Genomic DNA, 22,839 nt, shown 5'->3' with positions numbered 1-22,839 from the left:
TTGTGTCTGACTCTAGCGACCCGATGGACTGCAGCCTACCAGGCTCCTCCATCCATGGGATTTTCTAGGCAAAAGTACTGGAGTGGAGTGCCATTGCCTTCTCCGGATTACTATCCTACTTCCTTCTAAAATATTTTGATTCAGCTTATGAAGAACTTTCAGAATGTTATTTTTTCTTCTCCTTCATGAAAGGAGAAAAGAGAATGTAATGGTAACATTTCAAAGTGTCTATGTTTTAGCTGCTAACTGAAACTGTTTAAAATAATATCAAGTCATCTTGGGGTGAATTACCCTATTTGCAGATTATCCATGTTTTTTAACATTTCATTATTTTTTAAAATTTATTTTTAATTGGAGGATAATTGCTTTACAATGTTGTGTTGGTTTCTGCTGTAAAACCTGATATCTGTTTTTATCTCTGTTCTCTCTCATTATTTACTTCCCATATCCAAGGATTTTTGTTTCGTAATGTATCTGGCAGGTTGAAAAAAAGAGAGATTAAAACTCAAATCTGAGTCACTATTAGTACTTATTAACACTCCTAAGAATGGAGGCAAAGAAGAGATACAGAGTTAGAAAATCTTTGATTATGTGATGGCTCCACTTACCTTGTTAAAATCACTACGCCACCTTCAGTTAGATGCCGATTTAAGATAATATCTTTATATTTCTATTATGACTACCAACATTTATTTTCCACTTGATAAAAGTGACCTGTTTTCATTACTGTTATTATCAACCCACTAATCTGTCCTATGTTTAATTTGCACAAGTGACAGAATTTCACAAGTTTTGTAAGAGGTGGGGAACAGCAATAGTTTTATACATTAATACTCATAATTGAGGCATAAGATCAGTTTAGCTAAAACATTATTATTCTTAATCAGTAATTAGAACACTAATTCATAAATCTGTAAATACTGCATCTTATTGTAAGATATTTGCTCTGTAGATTACATACAGAGAGAAAACATACTTTGTATTTGGCATAACTACAACTTTATTCCATTTGGCTCTTAAATGTTTTTTAAAATCCACTCAAATATGAATTTAAGGAAAGCAAAGGCAATGGGGGCAGGAGGAGAAGGGGACGACAGAGGATGAGATGGCTGGATGGCATCACCAACTCGATGGACGTGAGTCTGAGTGAACTCCGGGAGTTGGTGATGGACAGGGAGGCCTGGCGTGCTGTGATTCATGGGGTCACATAGAGTTGGACACGACTGAACGACTGAACTGAACTGAACTGAACTGAAAGGCAATGAAAGACTACATCAGATAGTCTCAATTTTTAAAAAAATTCAAACTCCACCTTTCTTGTCACCCTACCCCACTTAGCTAGAACAAATAAAATGACGGTAATAGATATAAGATGATTTATCTTCATCCTGGGGCTACTGACCCATGTTACCTTTTATGAGTTATTACTACAATATAATGTGTGCAATTTTTACCAACTGGAAGTCCCTTTGGAAAATTGCAAGCAAACAAAATAGTACTTACAGATATTTTGAAATGTCTATAAATACACACCTATATATAAAATGATGCTATGTTAATGTTAATTAAGATATAATATTTTTATTTTCTGTTTTAATTAAACCCTAGTAAAAAGGCCTACATCCCATAAGACTGTAGTTTAAAGTGAATTGTAGTGCTATTTTTAACTCTGTGCAAAGTATACGCTATATATGAAAAATCATGCTGTTAGCTCTTATTTCATAATTAGCAATAGAATTATTTAAACCAGTTATGTAAAAATATTTTTTAAATATAGAATTCATTCAATCTCTGTAGGGAGTGGGAGGTCTTGATTTCCAATACTGCCATCTCAATTATCTCCAAATAAATAACCTCAACTTTATTTCTATCACGTAGACCTAAACCAAACAAATAAAATACCTAAATCAGTTAACAAATATCAGATTTATAAAATTTAGAAAAATGGCCTCCTACACACTGTCTCATAACGTCATTCCCTTTGTGTTAGGCTATTAGTCTTCATCTGTCTACTTAGTAGTCTCCATTTTCTCTTCTGTGCTGCTGCTGCTGCTAAGTCACTTCAGTCGTGTCCAACTCTGTGCAACCCCATAGACGGCAGCCCACCAGGCTCCCCCGTCCCTGGGATTCTCCAGGCAAGAACACTGGAGTGGGTTGCCATTTCCTTCTCCAATGCATGAAAGTGAAAAGTGGAAGTGAAGTCGCGCAGTCGTGTATGACTCTTCGTGACCCCATGGACTGCAGCCTTCCAGGCTCCTCCGTCCATGGGATTTTCCAAGCAAGAGTACTGGAGTCGGGTGCCATTGCCTTCTGTGAGATGTAACTATTTACCCTTACTACTTTATGGATTTAAGAACAACGGGAATAACAATGTAAAACACACAATGTGAAAACATTTTGGAAACAGTTAACTTATGGACAGGAAACAGTCCTTTTTGTTTAAATACTGTAGACCACCCAACAGAGACATCCACCTATAAGCATGTCATACAGAAATAAGCTCAAATATTAGTTTACTGCTGTCTGACTATTCCCACCATAAGATGTGACTGTGGATGCCATTCCCTCTCCACAGAAGTTTTATTAAAGAAAACCTGCAACGACTTTTGCTGAAGAAATGAATAATTGAGTCATCTGGAAGCTAACTGTTCTATTAAAGTTGCTAACTTATTGGGATTTCTAGATTTAAAACTCCAGTTTTAACAATGTGTGTGATGAAAAAAGGTGTTTAAATGTAGGGCATAAGGAGATACTATTTGTTCTGATGAAAAACCACATCCAGAGGTCCAGACTAAATGTCCTTATAGCACACGTCATCTGAGCAACTTCTTTGCAGGAAGTTGCAAGAACAGTCAGAGTCTGTGCTCAATCAACACAAGGTGGCTAGTTCTGCAGCCCTGCATCCCAGTTAAACCTGACACTTGGCGCTATTCCTTCAACAATCCTCCTGGCTTGATTTTCAGACAAGTGATCTTCAGCGCCTGTACTGGTCAAAAGTAAAATTTAACCAGGATCTCCAAGATCTCCTCAGGAGGAGCCTGAGGAAGAGATCAGGGCAGCAGAGTAGTCCGGCAGACAGGCTGTGGCACCATGGCCGAGAGAGGTGGTCCCGGGCAGCAGGGAACCCTTCAGACACTGACCAGAGACCACCACCTGCTGTGTTGCAGCCAACTAAGTCCTAATCCTAAACACTAAAGTAGTTCAGTTCACATCTTACCTTCTTCCTTAGACACTGAGGTTTTTAAATCAGAGATTATTCCTAAGTGCCTTCCATCAGCTGTGCTCATCCTACTCCTTGCAGGGAGTAGAAAGTTAAAGCAATGCTCACTGATTATCTTTAAAGGGTGAATGAAAGATTTTTCCATACAGGAGAAATGAGAAAAAAAAAAAAAAGATGAGTTTCTGTTACCATGTAGCTATGCTAACTTGGTCAGGCAAGTTTTAAAGCCTTGACTTCCTCATCGGTAAATAAGGAATAATAATACCTATTCTCTTTGATGTTATGAAGTCCTAAGGACATAACGGCTATAAATAGCTCATCAAAGAGCCCACTATCTAAAAAGTTCTCAAAAAGCAATAGCTGCTATCATAATTATACCATCATCATCATCACTATCACCATCAATGTAAGATAATTCATTGACAGTGGGAATAAGGGAATAAACTGGTATAACCTCTATGGAGAATGATCTGCCATTATTTATGCATATTATCTATATTTTCTATATTATACAGTACATATAACAATTAACCCAGCAAATCTACTTCTAGAAATCTACCTTACACAGTGAAATCACATACTTAACATGGATTCACTGTTCCACTGTTTATATATATATATATATTTTTTTTTTTTTTAATTAAAAAAAATTTTTTTTGGCCATGCCATATGGCATGTGGGATTTTCGTTTCCCAACCAGGGATCAAATGCATGCGCCTTCTGCAGTGAAAGCTCAGAGTCTTAACCACTGGACTGCCAGGGAAGGCCTAGCATTACTTCCAATAGTGAAACACTAAATGAAACACGTGTGTGCGCCAAGTCGCTTCAGTCCTGTACGACTCTTTGCGACTCTATGGACCGGAGCCCACCAGGCTCCTCTGTCCAGGGGATTCTCCAGGCAAGAATACTGGGGTGGGTTGCCATTCCCTTCTCCAGCGGATCTTTCTCACCCAAGGATTGAACCTGCATCTCTTTACGTCTCCTGCGTTAGCAGGCAGGTTCTTTATCACTAGAGCCACCTGGGAAGCCCTCTGGTATTTCACAGAGCTTCCTATCCTCTGTGAAATACTTTTTAACGAACAATCACAGCCAGGACAGCCATGTATGTAATGTCCATCAACAGGTTACTAGTTAAATTTATTATGGTTCATTCTTATAGTGTAGCCAAAAAAAAAAAGAAAGAAAGAAAAGAATGATGGAACTCTTTTGTAGACTGATACAGAAACCAACATATTTTAAGTAATAAGATAAAAAGGCAAAGAGTGCAATATGTTACTTTTTGTTATTAAAAAGAAAAAATAGTATTTTCTATGTATAAAATGTTTCTGGAAGGATATATAAGAAACTGGTAACACTGGTTGTCTCTAATAGGGGACTTGGATGGATGGCTACGGGTAGGGATCGGAGGGCATATTTTCAATTTATTAATTTTTAGAATTTTACATCTTTTTATTTTTCAAATTTTTTTAAAAGGCAATAAAAATAAGTGCCATAAGAAAGGATTTTCCCTCAATAGAATCTTTTAGACATAAGACAGAATAAAAGCATTAAAAATACACATACACCAGTAAGAGAAAAAAATGAGGTTTTTAGAGATATACATTTATGTTTCCTTCCCATGCATAATTCAAGAGGAAAAGAGGAATAGAGTGGAAAAGAGGCAGATGATAGAAGGTGAGGCAAGCTGACAGGTGGGGAGTAGAGAGGATAGGATGGAGCCCCCATAGCTCCCAGCCAACACTGTTCAAACATTGCTAGCCACCCTGGATGCTGGGCTCGACTCTGCCAAATTCACAAGTCATTTAAAAGAGACAGAAGGTGGAAAGGCTGCAGAAGACAAAAAGAGGTATGATATTTTCTCAGTCTGTTCCTATAGTGACAAGAAAACCTTACCTCAATTTTTTTCAATACATCCGCAGGATTTGTGAGTGAAGGGCCTTTGCCTGTATCCTTTGCCTTTTTGGATTTGGGGCCTGCTGAAGTAAAACCACTGGTAACACATTTTTGTATAACAGCAATTGTGTATTAAATGTCTTTGCCTTTTAATATGCCATCTAGCAGGGTGGTATGCCACACCGGCCACATAATTTGCAGGCTGAATTAACTTAAAGAATGAACAAAATAAATCAGCACACATTAGCAATTTTCTATGATAAGGAGCAAACGATAATCACTTAATAGGATATTTTCTAAGACTGCAACTGTTACCGAAATCGCAACCCCGTGTGCCTGATGCACATTGAAGCCCATCAATACTAAACATCAGAGTTTGGAACAGAGAAAGGTTTATCACAGATTTGTACAAGGAGATGGGTGGCTCGTGCCCTAGGAACCCCAGTTACTGAAAGCTTTCAGCAAGTCCCTTTAAAAGCAAAAGGTGAGGGATGGGGTGTGGTTAGTAGCTGCAGACTGCTCAGTCGGGTCATGATCAGGTAATGATGTTCCTGAAAATCTCGACCAGATGAATGTTATTCTCTGTCCTGACAAGAAAGGGCAAAGTCCCAGGGCACAACGTTCACCCTCCAAGGTCCCAGTCCTGGCTAAGAGGAGGCAAATCTCAGTTGGTGGCTCCTTCAGGGCCAGGTTCCCACATCCTGCCCAGCTGTCATCCCTGAGGAAGTTAGGCGCCCAACTCAACTGGCCCTCAGTCTCCTCAGGCGCCCCAAAGGCGGGGACCAGGTCTTACGGACTGTGACCCAGACAGACGGCCTCTGCTATTAGGTTGCAGAGACAGGTATGGGGGAAAGGCTCACCGAAGGCCCGAGCCACGACTAGTGGAGGGCTTTAGTCAGGGCTCTGGAGCCCAGCAGGACACAGTCCCCAGTCTGTTCCCTGGGCCCTCCTGCTCACCCACTGGTCCAAGACTGGGTAAGCTGAAGGGTCTCCAGCAGAAAGCCTAAATCTGCCTCTGACCTCACTGTCCACATGATGACCACCACACCACCAATCCTTGACTGAATCACTTCCCCAGTGGTCCCTCACTGACAGCTGGCTGCTTGGGGACAGGGCCACTGAGGCAACGAGCAATAGCTGAGCAAGACCTGTTGCTTGGTAACAGGGTGCAGAGTAATGACACACAGCAACAGGTACCTGCTAAAGGCTATGCTCATCTTGGTCTGTTATACAACCAGATATTTTACTAAAAATTTGAACTGGCAATTTATGATATCAAGGCCAAAACTGCAACAATGGTAGAAGCAGAATATATTTAGAAGAGGTGGCAAAAATACACAGAAGACTACACAAAAAAGATCTTTATGGCCCGGATAACCATGATGGTGTGATCACTCAGCTAGAGCCAGACATCCTAGAGTGTGAAGTCAAGTGGGCCTTAGGAAGCATCACTATGAATAAAGCTAGTGGCTGCTGCTGCTGCTGCTAAGTTGCTTTAGTCTTGTCCGACTCTGTGCGACCCCATAAACAGAAGCCCACCAGGCTCCCCCGTCCCTGGGATTCTCCAGGCATGAACACTGGACTGGGTTGCCATTTCCTGCTCCAATGCATGAAAAGTGAAAGTGAAGTCGCTCAGTTGTGTCTGACTCTTAGTGACCCCATGGACTGCAGCCTACCAGGTGTAGTGGAGGTGATGGAATTTCACTTGAGCTATTTCAAATCCTAAAAGATGATGCTGTAAAAGTGCTGCACTCAATATGCTAGCAAATTTGGAAAACTCAGCAGTGGCCACAGAACTGGAAAAAGTCAGTTTTCATTCCAATCCCAAAGAAGGGCAATGCCAAAGAATGTTCAAACTACAGCATAATTGCACTCATTCCACATGCTAGCAAGATAATGCTCAAAGTTCTTCAAGGTAGGTTTCAACAGTACATGAACCTAGAACTTCCAGATGTACAAGTTGGATTTACAAAAGGCAGAAGAACCAGAGATCAAATTTCCAACATCCATTGGATCACAGAAAAACCAAGAGAATTCCAGAAAAACATGTGCTTCTGCCTCATTGTCTACACTAAAGCCTTTGACTATGTGGATCACAACAAACCATGGAAAATTCTGAAAGAGATGGGAATACCAGACCACCTGACCTGCCTCTTGAGAAATCTGCATGCAGGCCAAGAAGCAACAGTTAGAACCAGACTTGAAACAAAGGACTGTTTCAAAATTGGGAAAGGAGCACATCAAGGCTGTATATTGTCATCTGACTTATTTAACTTATATGCAGAGTTAAAGTGAAAATCGCTTAGGCGTGTCTGACCCTTTGTGACCCATGGACTGTAGTCCATGAAATTCTCCAGGCCAGAATACTGGAGTGGGTAGCCTTTCCCTTCTCCAGGGGATCTTCCCAACCCAGGGATCGAGCCCAGGTCTCCCGCATTGCAGGAGGATTCTTTACCAGCTGAGACACAAGGGAAGCCCTTACATCATGAGAAATGCCAGGCTGGATGAAGCACAAGTTGGAATCAGGACTGTGGGGAGAAATATCAATAAGCTCAGATATGCAGATGACACCACCCTTATGGCGGAAAGTGAAGAAAAACTAGAGCCTCTTGATGAAAGTGAAAGAGGAGAGTGAAAAAGCTGGCTTAAAACTCAACATTCAAAAAAAAAAGATCATGGCATCCGGTCCCATCACTTCATGGCAAACAGACGGTGAAACAATAGAAAGAGTGACAGACTTCATTTTCTTGGGCTCCAAAATCACTGTGGAAAGTGACTGCAGCCACGAAATTAAAAGACACTTGCTCCTTTGAAGAGAAGTTATGACAAACCTAGACAGCGCATTGAAAAAAGAGACATTACTTTGCTGACAAAGGTCCATATAGTCAAAAGGTATGGTTTTTTCCAGCAGTCATGTATGGATGTGAGAGGTGGACCATAAAAAAGGCTGAGCCATCGAAGAATTGATGCTTTTGAACTGTAGTGTTGGCAAAGACTCTTGAGAGTCCCTTGGACTACAAGGAGATCAAACCAGTCAATCCTAAAGGAAACAAACCTTGAATGTTCATTGGAAGTACTGATGCTGAAGCTGAAACTCCAGTACTTTGGCCACCTGATGCAAAGAGCCGACTCACTGAAAAAGACCCTGATGCTGGGAAAGACTGAAGGCAAGAGGAGAAGGGTGATACAGAGGATGAGATAGTTGGATGGCATCACCAATTCAATGGATATGGGTGAGCAAACTCAGGGAGATGGTGAAGGACAGGCAAGCCTGGTGTGCTGCAGTCCATGGAGTCGCAAAGAGTTAGACATGACTGAGAGACTGAAAAACAACAAAATCAAGTACACTTCAATTAAAAAACAAACAAGTGCAGAATAAACACACATTTGCCAGTGGTTGAAGAGATAAGAAAGAGGTTATATTGAGGGCAACATAGTATTATCTTTGAAATGAAAAATAAAATACTTAAACGGAACATACCAATCACATGAATCTGAAAACTCAAAGCAATAATAAATAATATGTTTTAATGGCTTTGTGTGTGTTAGTCACTCAGTCGTGTCCAACTCTTTGTGACCCCATGGACTGTAGCCGGCCAGGCTCCTCTGTCCATGGAATTCTCCAGGTAAGACCACTGGAGTGGGCTGCCATTTCCTTCTCCATGGGATCATCCTGACCTAGGGATAGAACCCAGGTCACCTGCATTTACTGTCTGAGCTACTAGGAAAGCCCTTGAATGGCTTTGGGATACATAATTTTTAAGCTATATCAAAAAAATTCCATTTTGAGGGTACTGTGAAACTGCAGGGTATAGAGAATTGTTTCACACATAGATCTTGCTAGTCAGTTACCAAAACTGACATGTTATAAAAATTATGATGTTATGTTACAAAATTGATAATGTTACAAAATTGTCCCATTGTGATCACAAAGTATTACCATCCTTTTCCCAAAATCAAGCTACATACTTAGAAATTACTTGGTAACAGGAAAATATGGCTCAGAAAGATGTAATTTTGTTAAAGATTTAACCTACAGAACAAGAGATTTTTAGACTGTGGACATGACCCATAACTAATGGAATTTACAATTTATTGTGTTATACCAAATTGCTCCTTGGGGAGTCTCTAAGTTTGAGACTCCTGAACATATATATTAGTGAGGTTTTGCTCAAACAAAAGTTATTTTAAAAAAATAGCTAGATTTAATGACGGGTAACTTTCTCTGTTTCCCTTGATGGCAAAGACTGTTTGATCTTAATTGTAGCATGTAAAATATCATATCATATATGAACAAGCTCTCAACATATATTACTGATTTCAGAAATCACTAGCTAGGAATGTAAATTACATCAAGAAGTCTTTTTGTCTAAGGAACTTTTGTCAATTATTTAAATTTCATAAAACATAAATCTGCTAAATGGATATTATAGAACATGGTCGGGTAAATAAACTTATAAAAATGATTAATCTCTTAGCCAAGAAAGTCATAGCTGCATATTCAAGTCCATTCAGCAATTTTTGCTACATCCCATTCTGGTTTTATGTAATGCCCAATTCTTTTATTTATAATTGGAAAAGAAGTATAAAATTACTAAAATCTGTTAAGACTGTTTCAACCTCAAAACATTTACATTTTTTTTTTATCTTTGGCCAAATACATGCATATATTTGAATTTTTTTATTTCTTTCAACACAACACCTGCCAATAGCTGGATCTTCAAGAAACAGACCTTTTCTGTCTTTGGCTCTTTAGGTATTATTTACTTTCTTGTAAATCAGGGGAGACCATTTTTAACAAAAGAGAGTATAGAAGCTTACCAAGAACAAAACACAAAAATTGTATAATATGCAACAAAAATATGAGAGCAGAATGGAAAAGGAAAGTTTTGCTGTTGTTTTGTTTTTCAACAAATGAAAAGCCTGACGCGCTGGAAGCTTTTACTAATCTTTAATGTGTCCATGGGCTTCTAAGGATGAGCAGTTGTGGGATGTATTTGAACATGAATTCCTCCAAATCAGATATATTCTTTTCAGCCCTTTAAAGTCTGCTAAAAATTCGTGATCCTCTAGGTCATGACTAGTATCATTCATGCTGCTGTGTGGGCTTAGTCGTGTCTGACTCTTTGCTCCCATGGCTGTAGCCTGCCAGGCTCCTCTCTCCGTGGAATTTTCCAGGCAAGAATACTAGAGAGGGTTGCCATTTCCTTCTCCAGGGGACCTTCCCAACCCAGGGATCGAACCCATGTCTCCTGCGTCACCTGCTACTGCTTTTCAACATTGTACTAGAAATCCTAGCTAATACACTAAAATAGGAAAAGGATATAAAAGGTATGAAGATTGCCATGCTATGCTATGCTAAGTCACTTCAGTCGTGTCCGACTCTGTGTGACCCCATAGACGGCAGCCACCAGGCTCCCCTGTCCCTGAGATTCTCCAGGCAAGAACACTGGAGTGGGTTGCCATTTCCTTCTCCAACGCATGAAAGTAAAAAGTGAAAGTGAAGTTGCTCAGTCGTGTCCGACTCCTAGCGACCCCATGGACTGCAGGCCACCAGGCTCCTCCATCCATGGGACTCTCCAGGCAAGAGTACTGGAGTGGGGTGCCATTGGGAAGGAAGAAATAAAACTTTCTTTGTTCATAGACAATATGTAGAAAATCTGAAAGAATGGGCTAAAAAACTGGGAACTAATAAGAAATTACAGCAGGATTACAGCATACAAAGTTAATACACAAAATTCAATAGATTTCCTATATATGAACAATGAACTAGTGGAATTTGAAATGAAAAACATAGTGTTATTTATATTAGTACTTCCCAAAATGAAATACTTAGGTATAAATCTAACAAAATATATATATACATGACCTATATGAGGAAGACTATAAAACTTTGAATAATGATATCAGAGAACTAAACAAATGGAGACATAGTGCATATTCATTGGTAAGAAGAGCTAATGTCTTCAAGATGTCTTTTATTCCCAATTCCATCTATAAGTTCAATGAAACCTCAAAATTCTAGTAAATTATTCTACAGATATCAGCAAACTGACTCTACTATATATATGGAAGGTAAAAGACTGAGAACATCCAACACAATACTGAAGAAAAATAACAAAGTTAGAGGATGGTCCTACCTGATTTTAAAAACATACTATAAAGTTATTGTAATCAAAACTATGGTATAGGTGAAATAAATACATCAATCAATGAAACAGAATAGAGAGCCCAGAAAGAGACCCACATAAATACAGAAAAATGCAACTGGACTTCCATGTGCAAAAAAATAAACTTACACAGACTTTACACCTTTCACAAAAATTAACTCACAATGGACCACAGTCCTAAATGTAAAACATAAAATTATGAAACTCTTAAAAGATAACATAAGAGAAAATTTAGGTGACCTTGAGCTTGCTGATGACTTTTGAGATGCAAAACCAAAGGCAGGATCCACGAAAAGAACGGATAACCCGGACTACATTAAAACTCAAAACTTCTGTGTAAAAGATAGTGTCAAGGGAATAAGAAGACAAGCTATGGAATGGGAGAAAATGTTTGCAAAAGACATATTTGAAAAAGGACTGTGTGAAATAGAAAGAAATATATATGGTCTCAGCATCTGGTTCCAGGCATAGAACTGCTAAAACCCTTAAAACTTCCTAAGTAATAACAGTAATTTTTTGTTGTTGTTCTAACAAGAATCTACATTCCTTGGAATTTACTGGACAATAGGAGTGTCTTTCGGAGTTTCCCTGATGGCTCAGCAGGTACAAGAATCCACCTGCCAATGCAGGAGACATGGGTTTGATCCCTGGGTTGGGAAGATCCCCTGGAGAAGGGCATGGCAACCCATTCCAGTAATCTTGCGGAGAAAATCCCATGGACAGAGGAACCACCCATGGAATCGCAAAGAGTCGGACACAACTGAAGCAACTGAGCACAGGAGTCTCTTTTATTCTAAGGAGGTGACTCTCAGTGGGGTGCTAGGTGGCTTCAGGATGAGGCTGGCTATCAGATACATCAAGCCATGATCAGAATCCTTGGAAAAGGGGAAAGGAGCTGGGGACTGAGTTAATGACTGGTCAGGCCTATGTAATGAAGCCTCCATAAAAATCCCCAAAGTATGCGGTTCCAAGAATTTCTGGATTGGTGAACATATTCGTGAACTGGAAGGTGACACATCCCAACTCCACAAGACATGCATGGGTGACCTTCCAGACTTGACCTTATGCCTCTTTTCACTTGACTGTTCATCTGCGTCTTTATCATAACCTTTATTATAGTCAACTGGTAAATATAAGTAAATATATCACCATGTCCCATGAGCTGTTCAGGTAAATCAAATCCCCCCAGGGAGGGCCATGGGAACCTCCAACTGGTAGCCAACGCAGACAGCAGTTGTGGGAAACCTGGAGACACGCTATACCTGCGACTGACATCTGTAGTGGGGAGCAGTCTCCTGGGACTGAGCCCTTAGTGAGATCAGCGCTAACTCCAATTAGTGTCAGAACTGAATTAAATGATAAGACACGCAGTTGGTGTTGCAGAGAACTGTTTGATATGCAAGAAAAAATAACTCCCTAAATCTAGTGTCAGAAGCGCTGTGAACGCAGTAGTGGTATAAGAGGAAAGGAGAAACACACAGCAGGAATATTTTTCCAACAGATTAGTATCCAAAATACATAAAGAACTCTTAAGACTCAACAAGAAAAACACATTAATAAACCCGGTTTCTCCAGCGTCACTCCCATGACCTCATCACAGCAATCTCGTACTCGTCATTCAATCTGGAGTTCAACTGCGTCTCCTCAACAAACCCTTCCCTGACCTCCCAGTGAAGACAGTGCGCTATGCTGAATGTCTTTACTCCATCTGTAAGCTCTGTGAGGGTGAGGTTTACTCCTCCTTTGCTCACTGGCTTATCCCTCTTAGCACAGGGTCTGGCAACAGTAGATGCTCAACAGCTTTTTATTTGGTGGAATTATGAAAGAACAACACAACAAAAATTTTCACTTCGGCATTTTATGTACACCATAAAGTTCTATCCTACCAGTTCCCAAATGTTACCAGTTCCAAATGTTGTAGTTAAAAACTTAAAATAAAGCCAGTATAATCATCTAAAAAATTTCAAATATACAAATGAGAATATCTACATAATTGAAAAGTCTTTCCCTAGCACATCAAAATTTCTAATTAAGGGAAAAACAAACAAAACAAAAAATCGACAGCAAAAAGCACTAACAAAATAATCAAAATATTAAAAATACTTTTGGAAAAAGCGTTTAGAACATTGAGTGTAACTTTATATTGACAATTTCATATAGATAGAAGTTAAGCAATAACCTTTTCTTATCTGGATTATTATTAATTAGTTAATGTACCTTTTATGCATTTTTTCCTTGGCATCAACTCTCTAGGGAGTCTTCTCCAATCTGTGTGTACAAAAGGAGAAATAAAAAGGGCTGTTTCCTCTGGGAATTACTGGCACTAGGTATAACTATTTAAAGAACATGAGAGTGGCTCATGCAATGGAAATAAAATTTAATATCTGTATAGATTTAGCTGGGGATTAAACTATAATAGTGATATATTTTCTCCTATAAAGAAAAAAATTCATTAAAATACCTTTGAAATACTTATAAAATTTCTATAATATTCTTTTAAGTTACATAGTATTTATATAGTTAACTCCAAGTACAGGAATTTTCATAATGAAAAAATGTAGAAAAATATTTATGGGCGTGACAAGTTATTCATGATATACTGTTAAATTTAAAAAGTTTCTAAAACAATACATATATAATTCCATTTAAAGAATAAACCTAACATGTAAATGCTTGAACAGATGTATATTTGTGCAGAGAAAGTTTTAGGTTGGAAACAAAATATTACAGGAATTTCTTGTGTTGGGATTATAGTTATTTTCCTTAAATGTAATTTATTATTCAATTACTCTGTATTTTGTACATGTTCTGTAGTTGATATGTATTTCTTACATAATGAAAAATTTTTTTCAAAGTTAAAATATGTGACCATAATCCTAATATATACAAAACTAAACAATTTAATAATTATAGGAAAACTTTAAAATTAAAAACAGAAATAGCTATGGAAAAGTAAATTCCTTCCATTGAATGATTTTGCCTGCATTAGCTAAACAATTCCTCTAATTTGTCACTTGTTTTTCTTTTTTAAGCTTAAGAGACAATCAGAAAACTGAAGCAACATGAAAACAGATTTAAAAAATGCTGCTTACTAATAAAAAACTCAGTACTGTTTGTAGAAAATACTTATATCTCAAGCTATTTTTCCTGAACTAATAAATTTTGCTTTAAATATTAGGTTGGTATAAAAGTAATTGCAGGTTCAGACTGTGAATTTTAAATCATTATAACTAGGCTTAAACACATCTTTACTAATCAAAATAGGAACCATTACAATCAACACATTTTTGCCAATGAGAAATAAGTTTGTTTATTCCTATAGCGTAAAAATCAGTGCTTCAGAATTTGAGCAACTCTCAGAAATCATTTTCTGCCTCCAGCTGCTTATGAAAGCATTTTCCCTGCAAAAACTTGTCAAGATGCTTGAAGATGTGGCAGCCAGTTAGTGAGAGGTCAGGTGAATATGGTAGATGATGCAAAATTCTGTAGCCCAATTCATTCAACTTTTGAAGCACTGGTTGCGCGACATGCGGTTGGGCACTGTTGTGCAGAAGAACTGGACCCTTTCTGTTGACCAATGCTGGCTGTGGGCATTGCAGTTTTCAGTGCATCTCGTTGATTTGCTGAGCATACTTCTCAGATCCAATGGTTTCGCCGGGATTCAGAAAGCTGGAGTGGGTCTGACAGTGGGCATCAGACCACCAAACAGTGACCATGACCTTTTTTGGTGCAAGTTTGGTTTTGGGAAGTACTTTGGAGCTTCTTCTCGGTCTACCCACTGCACTGGTCATTGCTAGTTGACATTTAAATCCACACTTCATTGCACGTCATTATCCAATCGAGAAATGGTTCACTGTTGTACAGAGTAAGAAGACACATCAAAATGACAGTTTTTTTGATTTTCGGTCAGCTCATGAGGCACCCGCTTATCAAGCCTTTCACCTTTCCAATTTGCTTCAAATGCTGAACGACCATAGAAAGGTTGATGTCGAGTTCTTTGGCAACTTCTTGTGTAGGTGTAAGAGGATCACTTTCGATGATGGCTCTCAGCTGGTCACTACACTCCTCATCCTCAAGGCTCTCGTCTCCTTTGCAAAATTTTTTGAACCATCACTGCCCTGTATGTTCATTAGCAGTTCCTGGGCCAAAGGTGTTGTTGATGTTGAGAGTTGTCTCCATTGCTTTATGACTCCTTTTGAACTCAAATAAAAAAATCACCAATACAATATTGTAAAGTTAAAATAAAATTAAAAAAATAATAATAAAAATTTTTTAAAAATCACTTGAATTTGCTTTTTGTCTAACATCATTTCCCTAATCTAAACAGCAAGTAATTTGTCTTTAGCCAAAAAAAGACACATAAAGCAAGAAATGAGCATTAAAATGAAGTATAATATAACCACATTTATTTAAGAATGTATTCCAGTATCAAACAACAAAGTTCAACAATACAAAAACCACAATTACTTTTACACCAACCTAATATGTTTGTTTTCATAAATGATCCATAGGTGATCACGACAAAGTACTTAAAGAGAATAATTTAGAGACAAATATTTATGTAGTAGAAGAAATGAGAGACCTAAGAGGAGTGTTTCCAGAGGGACACAACATTATCAACAATTAGCATTGAAAAGAGACGCTGCAACTCAGGAATGCAACCAATGCTGTAAATGTGACTTAGGCTTCTGCATACAGGCAGTTTCTGTAACACACCAAGGACAGAGATGTCAAAGGGAAGTGTGCTGAAGTGAGGAAACCTGGGTTTTACTACAATATTCCAAGTTGCCTTGACAGGTCACTGCGTTTCTATAGCAACTGTTAATTTTCTACAAAATGAAGTAGATGAGATCTCTGCAACCCCTTACACCTTGCCTCTACCAAGGCAATTTTGTGAATGTTGAAAAAAAAAAAAAACTCTCTTAGGTATGGTTCTGTTGAAAAGGCACATTAACAGCCAAAAAGAGTCTATGCCTGCTGGAAAGAAAGGAAGATACACAAGCTCGGCTGAAAATATTCTTAAAACTAGGCTTGTTTCCTCCTCAAAAGCTACAAAATCACTCAGGAACACAGAAGTGAGTTACTATTAGTATTAAAGATGAAAACTTTGATTGTATCAAATGAAAATGGAAAATCCAATGAGTTTGGCCAGCCCTATTTTATTAAAAGAAAAAAAAAGTATCCTAAGAACTTCTACAATATCACTTCAAATATTCCTTGTTACAATATAAAAATCTTTTCATCTTAGTTTTCAAAAGATATATGTTGCTAATTAATTACAGGAAGAGAGCCAGGCTCTATTTTCCTATAGTGAAAATAGAAAATTAGTCCTAAAAAGACATGGTAGAGAGATAGCCTTTGAAGATTAATTTTAACATTGTCAGTTTTATGGTTACCTGGTATCCACTCTTCTTTGTACACCTTCATATATCTTTTACTATATCTTTCAATATCTAGAAAAAAAAGATAGAAAAAAAAGAATTTCAAAATAATTGAAAACACCAGGTAACATCTTTTATTTCCAGTACAGGGAGTTTAATGTGTTCCTAGACATATACTGAACAGAGTAATACACATCTAGGGAAGTGGCAAGAAGCACCTGAGAATAAATGGCTGGGGGTGAGCAGAGACCGAAACCCTAATTAAAGTTCTCAGTAGCAGATAATCTGATTCATCTCTGAGAATTTTCACAAAAGCCCAAAGGCAAGTCAGGAAGCCACTTACACAAAAAGTCGGGGGGGAGGGTACAGGTGGGGAGGTCTGTGTATCTTCTCTTTTCTTCTTGTGACACTGGCCTCTAGCTCCCAATCTTTAAATCTCGTGTAACTGGGAGGTATTAAGTACCTAAGTGAGGATGGAGGGCTGTTTGCTTACCTCTAATAAAGTAAGCAAATACTTAATACACACATTCAGTCAGTCTTCTCAGGGAGACACTTTTCACAACCCATTGGGAAAGACAGTGGGGAAAAGGATAGGAGGAGGCGAGGTTGGAGATCAAACCAGTCCATCCTAAAGGAAATCAACCCTGAATATTCACTGGAAGGACTGATGCTGAACCTGAAGCTCCAGTACTTTGACCACCTGATGCAAAGAGCCAACTCACTGGAAAAGACCCTGATGCTGGGAAAGATTGAGGGCAGGAGGAGACAGAGGATGAGATGGTTGGATGGCATCACAATGAGCTACCACTTTATACCCAGTCAGATGGCAAGAACCAATAATAAGTGTTAACAAGGCTGTGGAGAAATGGGAACCCTTATACATTGTAGGTAATATAAAATGGTGCAACCACTTTGGAAAATAGTTGGCAGTTCCTCAAAATGTAAAATAAAAATTTACCATCTGACCCTAGATATACAACAAAAGTGACATGGTACACAAAAACACACACATGAATGTTTACAGCAGCATTATTCATGAAACCCCACTGCAGAAGTGACCCAAATGTCCCTCAACTGAGGAATGAACAAAATGAGGTATATACATATAATGGAATATTACTCAGCCACAAAAAGGAATGAAACACTGATACATGCTCTACTATGTATGAACCCCGAGACCATTATGCTAAGTGAAGGAAACCAGTCACAGAAGAATACACATTAAGATTCCATTTATATGAAATGCCTAAAACAGACAAAGCCGATTACAGGGTGCCAAGGGCTGAGGCAGGGAGGGGACAATAGGGATTGATACGAAAGGGTATGGGAGTCTCTTTTCAGGATGACGAACCAATTCTATAAATTAGATAATACTGTTGGCGGCACAATTTTGTGAGTACACTCAAAGGGACTGAACTGTATGCTGTAAAAAGTAAATTTTATATATCTGGATTTTTATCTCAATAAGGCTTCCCTGGTGGATCAGATGGTAAAGAATCTGCCTGCAATGTGGGAAACCCGGGTTCAGTGCCCGGGTCGGGAAGATCTCCTGAAGAGGGGGATGACAACCCACTCCAGGATATTCTTGCTTGGAGAATCCCATGGACAGAGGAGCCTGGCGGTTATGGGCTACAGTCCATGGGAGTCACAAAGAGTCAGACACGACTGAGTGATTAACACTTATTTTCACTATCTCAATAAAGCTGTTATTTAAAAAGAAAGAAAAGTAATTATTGGGAATTTTAATAAGCGTTAAGTAAACTCAAACTCATACTCCACCATTTTCTTGGTTTTGAAGGTATATTTACCCAAAATGGGCAACATCCTTTGAACACAGCTAAGTGTGCATCAACTGTGCATTGTGAGTTTGTCATGTGCAAACATTAAATGCAAGTATTTCATAATCCTGATTCTGGATTTCAAATACATCTTTAAAAAATTCTAACATATTACTTCTGGCTTTTCTCACACCTGCCCCACCCAAGTGATTCTAGATTATGAGTACATTTCTATTAACATGATCTAGCTTATCATTATGTCCAATTCTTGTATTTGCACCATCAAAAAGTAATGCTTTAAAAAACTTTTATGGCTCACACTTCTGTTGAAGAGAGGACGGCCCAGCCATTTTCATTTTCATTATTAAATATATCATTACCAATTAATATGATCAATCCAATAAACTGTTTCACTTCTACATAATCTATTTCCTTTCAGTCATCTTTGTCTTTGCCTTTGCTTTCAACAGCTGTCTAGTTACAAATATTTGGTACATAAAACCCAACAAAAAAGAAAAAAATATGGTCACATGTCATTTTAGCAAATGGAATTTTTCATGTTCCTACCACAAAATATTATGTGATGAGGTCCATTTCAAAGATTAACTGTATGAGAACACTATATTTTCCTTTTCATTCTTTGACAGACACTGTTTACTTATTGATTCATAAGTCTGAGAAAATTCATTTAGGATACTGTCATCTGAAGACTCAGTGTGAGACTCTGCTTATACCATCAATTCCACCAGCAATATTAGCATCAGGGGCTCCTTTCTATCTCTTTGCATTCCTCTTCTGATTTGTCTAGTAACTGAAACATCTTCCTCTGCCAATTTTCTTCTCTGCAGTTACAGGTAGAAAATGAAAATTTCTGAATTCTAAATTGTATTCTACGAAAGCTAAACAAAACCAAAATAACTATACAGACAGGAGTATCTCCAGAATTATTCTATATCTTCTTAAAAATTAGTAGTATACTTTGGCCAACACAATAAGAAAATTAAAGGATGATTTAACAGTGATGATTTATTTCAGTATTGCATGATGCTTCTATGCAATTTCATCATTCTTCCATTTTGTATATTTTAGTCTTTTCTAGCATGCTGCTGTTGCTAAGTCACTTCAGTCGTATCCAACTCTTGTGCGACCCCATAGATGGCAGCCCACCAGGCTCCTCTGTCCCTGGAATTCTCCAGGCAAGAATACTGGAGCGGGTTGCCATTTCCTTCTCCATTTTCTAGCATAGTAGAGGCTAATTGATGAAAAATGATGAAATAATGTCTATCATGATGAAACAGAAAAATGTTTCAAGATGCAAGAAAAGTAAGATCACTGAAATTCTAAAATGTACTTTAGATTTAGGAAAGGGTCCAATGGGCCAATACAGGTAATGCTAGGACAAAATAACTTTTCTTCTCTTTTAAAGCAAGTTCTCTCTGTTTCTTGGAAGAGCTCTATGAAAATATAAATTATGAATATCGATCATTACATATAGTAAGAAATGCTCCAAAAACGAAACTAAAAAATTAAAATGAGGTCTCGTGGACCATGACCATATAGTGAGAGTTAATAAACCAAACAAACTCCATTCATTCAAAAGAGACCTCGTGGTCATAATGGAGGTAGAGGCAGGATTTCCATTAAGTTTTTGAAGTTCTGAAAATGGCTTACAGAACCATCACCACTGTCACTCCTGTTTCTAGCTCAGAGGACCCCAGTGCTTCAGGAACCTCAGCTGGGAACCACTGGACCAGATGTTCTCTATGTAACTCTGGAGCTAAAACTCATCAAAATAATAATATTCACTAATTTTTTTCTCTTTATTATAAAAATAATACATTTCACTGTAGAGAAAATACCAATCACTTCTATTAATTCTACCTCAGAACACTATAAACAAACCTGGAATACCTAACAACATGAAAAATGTTTATTCTGGACCCTTGGTTCTTTGTGAAAAATCTCAATGCCCTGAGCCACCAGGGCAAGAGGTTATCAGCAAGAGATTTCCTGCTCTGTCTGTCCAAGTCTCTAGAGATTTAGTTTTTTACACTGTTAGTCCATAAGTCTCTCTGTCCTAAAGCACATAGGCAGTCAGTGCTGGGGAAAGGGTAGTGAGGATACGGTGATGGAATACTCCCTAGAATATGGCTTCCCGTGACAGCTGTGTACTTCCATTCAGTCTGGTCAATTCTTTCCCACTCATGGTGTGTATACATACACCCTATTTGTGCGTGTACATATACATATATAATGTGTATCTACAGTATATATTATACTAATCTGTATTTACATATATATGTATATGTTGTTGTTTAGTCACTAAGTCATGTCCAACTGTTTTGCACCCCCATGGACTCTAGTCCACCAGGCTCCTCTGTCCATGAGATTTGCCAAGCAAATATACTGGAAAGGCTGCCATTTCCTTCTCCAGGAGATCTTCCCAAGCCAGGGATGGAACCCAGGTCTTCTGCATTGGCAGGCAGATTCTTTACCATTGAGCCACCAGGGAAGACCATATAGTATATACTGTATCAACCACAGTGGTTTTTTTGTGTAAAAACATTACATCAGGGAAGAGAGGTAAACATGTATATATTCAAAGAGAACATACTTGGATCAATTTGGAAAATTCTATGCAAGAGTTTTCTTCTGAAAACAGTAGCAAATGATTCCTTATACTTTTAAAACTTCATTAAGCAGTTATAAAAGGTAAAGACCCTTTTGACCCAGGTATAAGACAGCTACTCCCAGAAATCAGGGACAAAATTATGTTCCTGGTCTAAATGACTCAAATAAATGTCTTCACAGTATGATGTACTTTTAAATTAGATATGTACTTTACTAACAGTTACATTTGGTTAAGTATGTATGTTCCATAGTCTAGAGACTAATTTTTAAAAGGGTCAAGTATACCCTACACTATCATTTTTTTCAATAAAAGTGGATATTTATTAGTTTACTTAATCTTACTTAGTTAAATCTTTAAAATGAGCTTTAATTTCATTTTTAAACTCAAACAGATAAAAGCATGTGATATAATCATGAAAGTAAAAAAAATTCAGTACTTCTGAGGTAAAATGTCAAATCATTTATTATATAACTGCAAGCAGCTTTCTTTTGAAAAATTAAATAAACCCGTCTAAAATGCCTCTTAAAATTATAGGCACACGTGGTATTACTATATAAGACTTCCTTTTTGATTCTTATCCAATTCTAAGTCTTTTAGAAAGAGGAAAAGGGTATGCATTTTTAATACTAATGGAATGAGATGACACTATAGGAATTTCTCATGTTTTAATGATGTTGTTTTGAGAACTCAAGGATGATATCGATCTCTCTAATTTCAACATTCAAGGGCAGAAACTGAAAATCAATATAGTTCTACTGTGCTAAATAACTACTCAGGAATGTATTCTCTTCCTATGAAACCACTTCTCACTTTCAGTCTGAGATTGCCAAGCTTTCTCCAACTACAATTTCTCCTCTCTGTCCTTGGCATAATGAATGAATACATCTTTTACATTTTATATTTGATGCAAATGGTGAGCCAAAATATAGTCAAGGCTTTCAAAATTTTTAACCAAAATACTAAATAATCAGAGACCTGCTTAAAGATTTATGCATAAGGATAAAAATCACAGCATTATACATATGAGCAAAAAAACTAAAAACAATCTTAAATCTAACAGCAGGGAACTAAAAGTGGCAAACCAAAAGTGGGAAAAAAAAAACACACGTTACAATGAATAACGTTATAGCCACACAATGGAATGCCACGCAGTCATCAAAAATCGTATTTTCTAAGAATATAAAATAGGTAACTAGTAAGAATCTACTGTATAGCATAGGGAGCTTTACTCAGGACTCTGTAATGACCTGTACGGGGACATAATCTAAGAAAGAGTGGATATACGTATAACTGATTCACTTTGCTGTACGGCAGAACCGAACACAAGACTGTACACCAACTATACTCCAATAAAGATTAATTAAAAAAAAAAGAATATGTGACAATGCTAATAATATGCTATTGAGTAAAAAAGGAAGATACAAAGTAACATGAATCCAATCTTGTAAAAGGATATACACATAGAAGAAAAATTTGGAATATACAATATCAGTAGTAGGGAGAAGGCAATGGCACCCCACTCCAGTACTCTTGCCTGGAAAATCCCATGGATGGAGGAGCCTGGTAGGCTGCAGTCCATGGAGTCGCTAAGAGTCAGACAGGACTGAGCAACTTCTCTTTGACTTTTCACTTGCATACATTGGAGAAGGAAATGGCAACCCACTCCAGTGTTCTTGCCTGGAGAATCCCAGGGACGGGGCAGCCTAGTGGGCTGCCGTCTATGGGGTCACACAGAGTCGGACACGACTGAAGCGACTTAGCAGCA

At 37.9% G+C, this 22,839-nt stretch overlaps 1 protein-coding gene across 8 annotated transcripts in view; it reads right to left on the bottom strand.

Annotated features, from left to right (window-relative positions):
• POLR3G (RNA polymerase III subunit G) overlaps positions 1–22,839 on the bottom strand; it is a 46,708-nt gene that overhangs the window by 6,839 nt on the left and 17,030 nt on the right. For 3 of the 8 annotated variants that reach the window (XM_086413037.1, XM_086413032.1, XM_086413035.1), the window contains 3 exons: positions 16,680–16,736; positions 13,501–13,551; positions 5,114–5,193 (listed from right to left, as the gene is read on the bottom strand). In XM_086413037.1, coding sequence (XP_086269163.1) covers positions 5,114–5,193; positions 13,501–13,551; positions 16,680–16,736 — 188 coding nt within the window. Of the gene's footprint in view, positions 1–5,113; positions 5,197–13,500; positions 13,552–15,451; positions 15,484–15,655; positions 15,989–16,679; positions 16,737–22,839 lie in introns of those variants that run through there. The other 5 variants (XM_086413034.1, XM_086413031.1, XM_086413033.1 and 2 more) reach the window with 3 other exon arrangements.

Source organism: Bos grunniens, chromosome 7, assembly GCF_055505025.1.
Source record: "Bos grunniens cultivar Pamir isolate PY7600 chromosome 7, Bosgru_T2T1.0, whole genome shotgun sequence".
NCBI lineage: Eukaryota > Metazoa > Chordata > Mammalia > Artiodactyla > Bovidae > Bos > Bos grunniens.
This window is presented reverse-complemented; position numbering and strand designations above follow the sequence as displayed.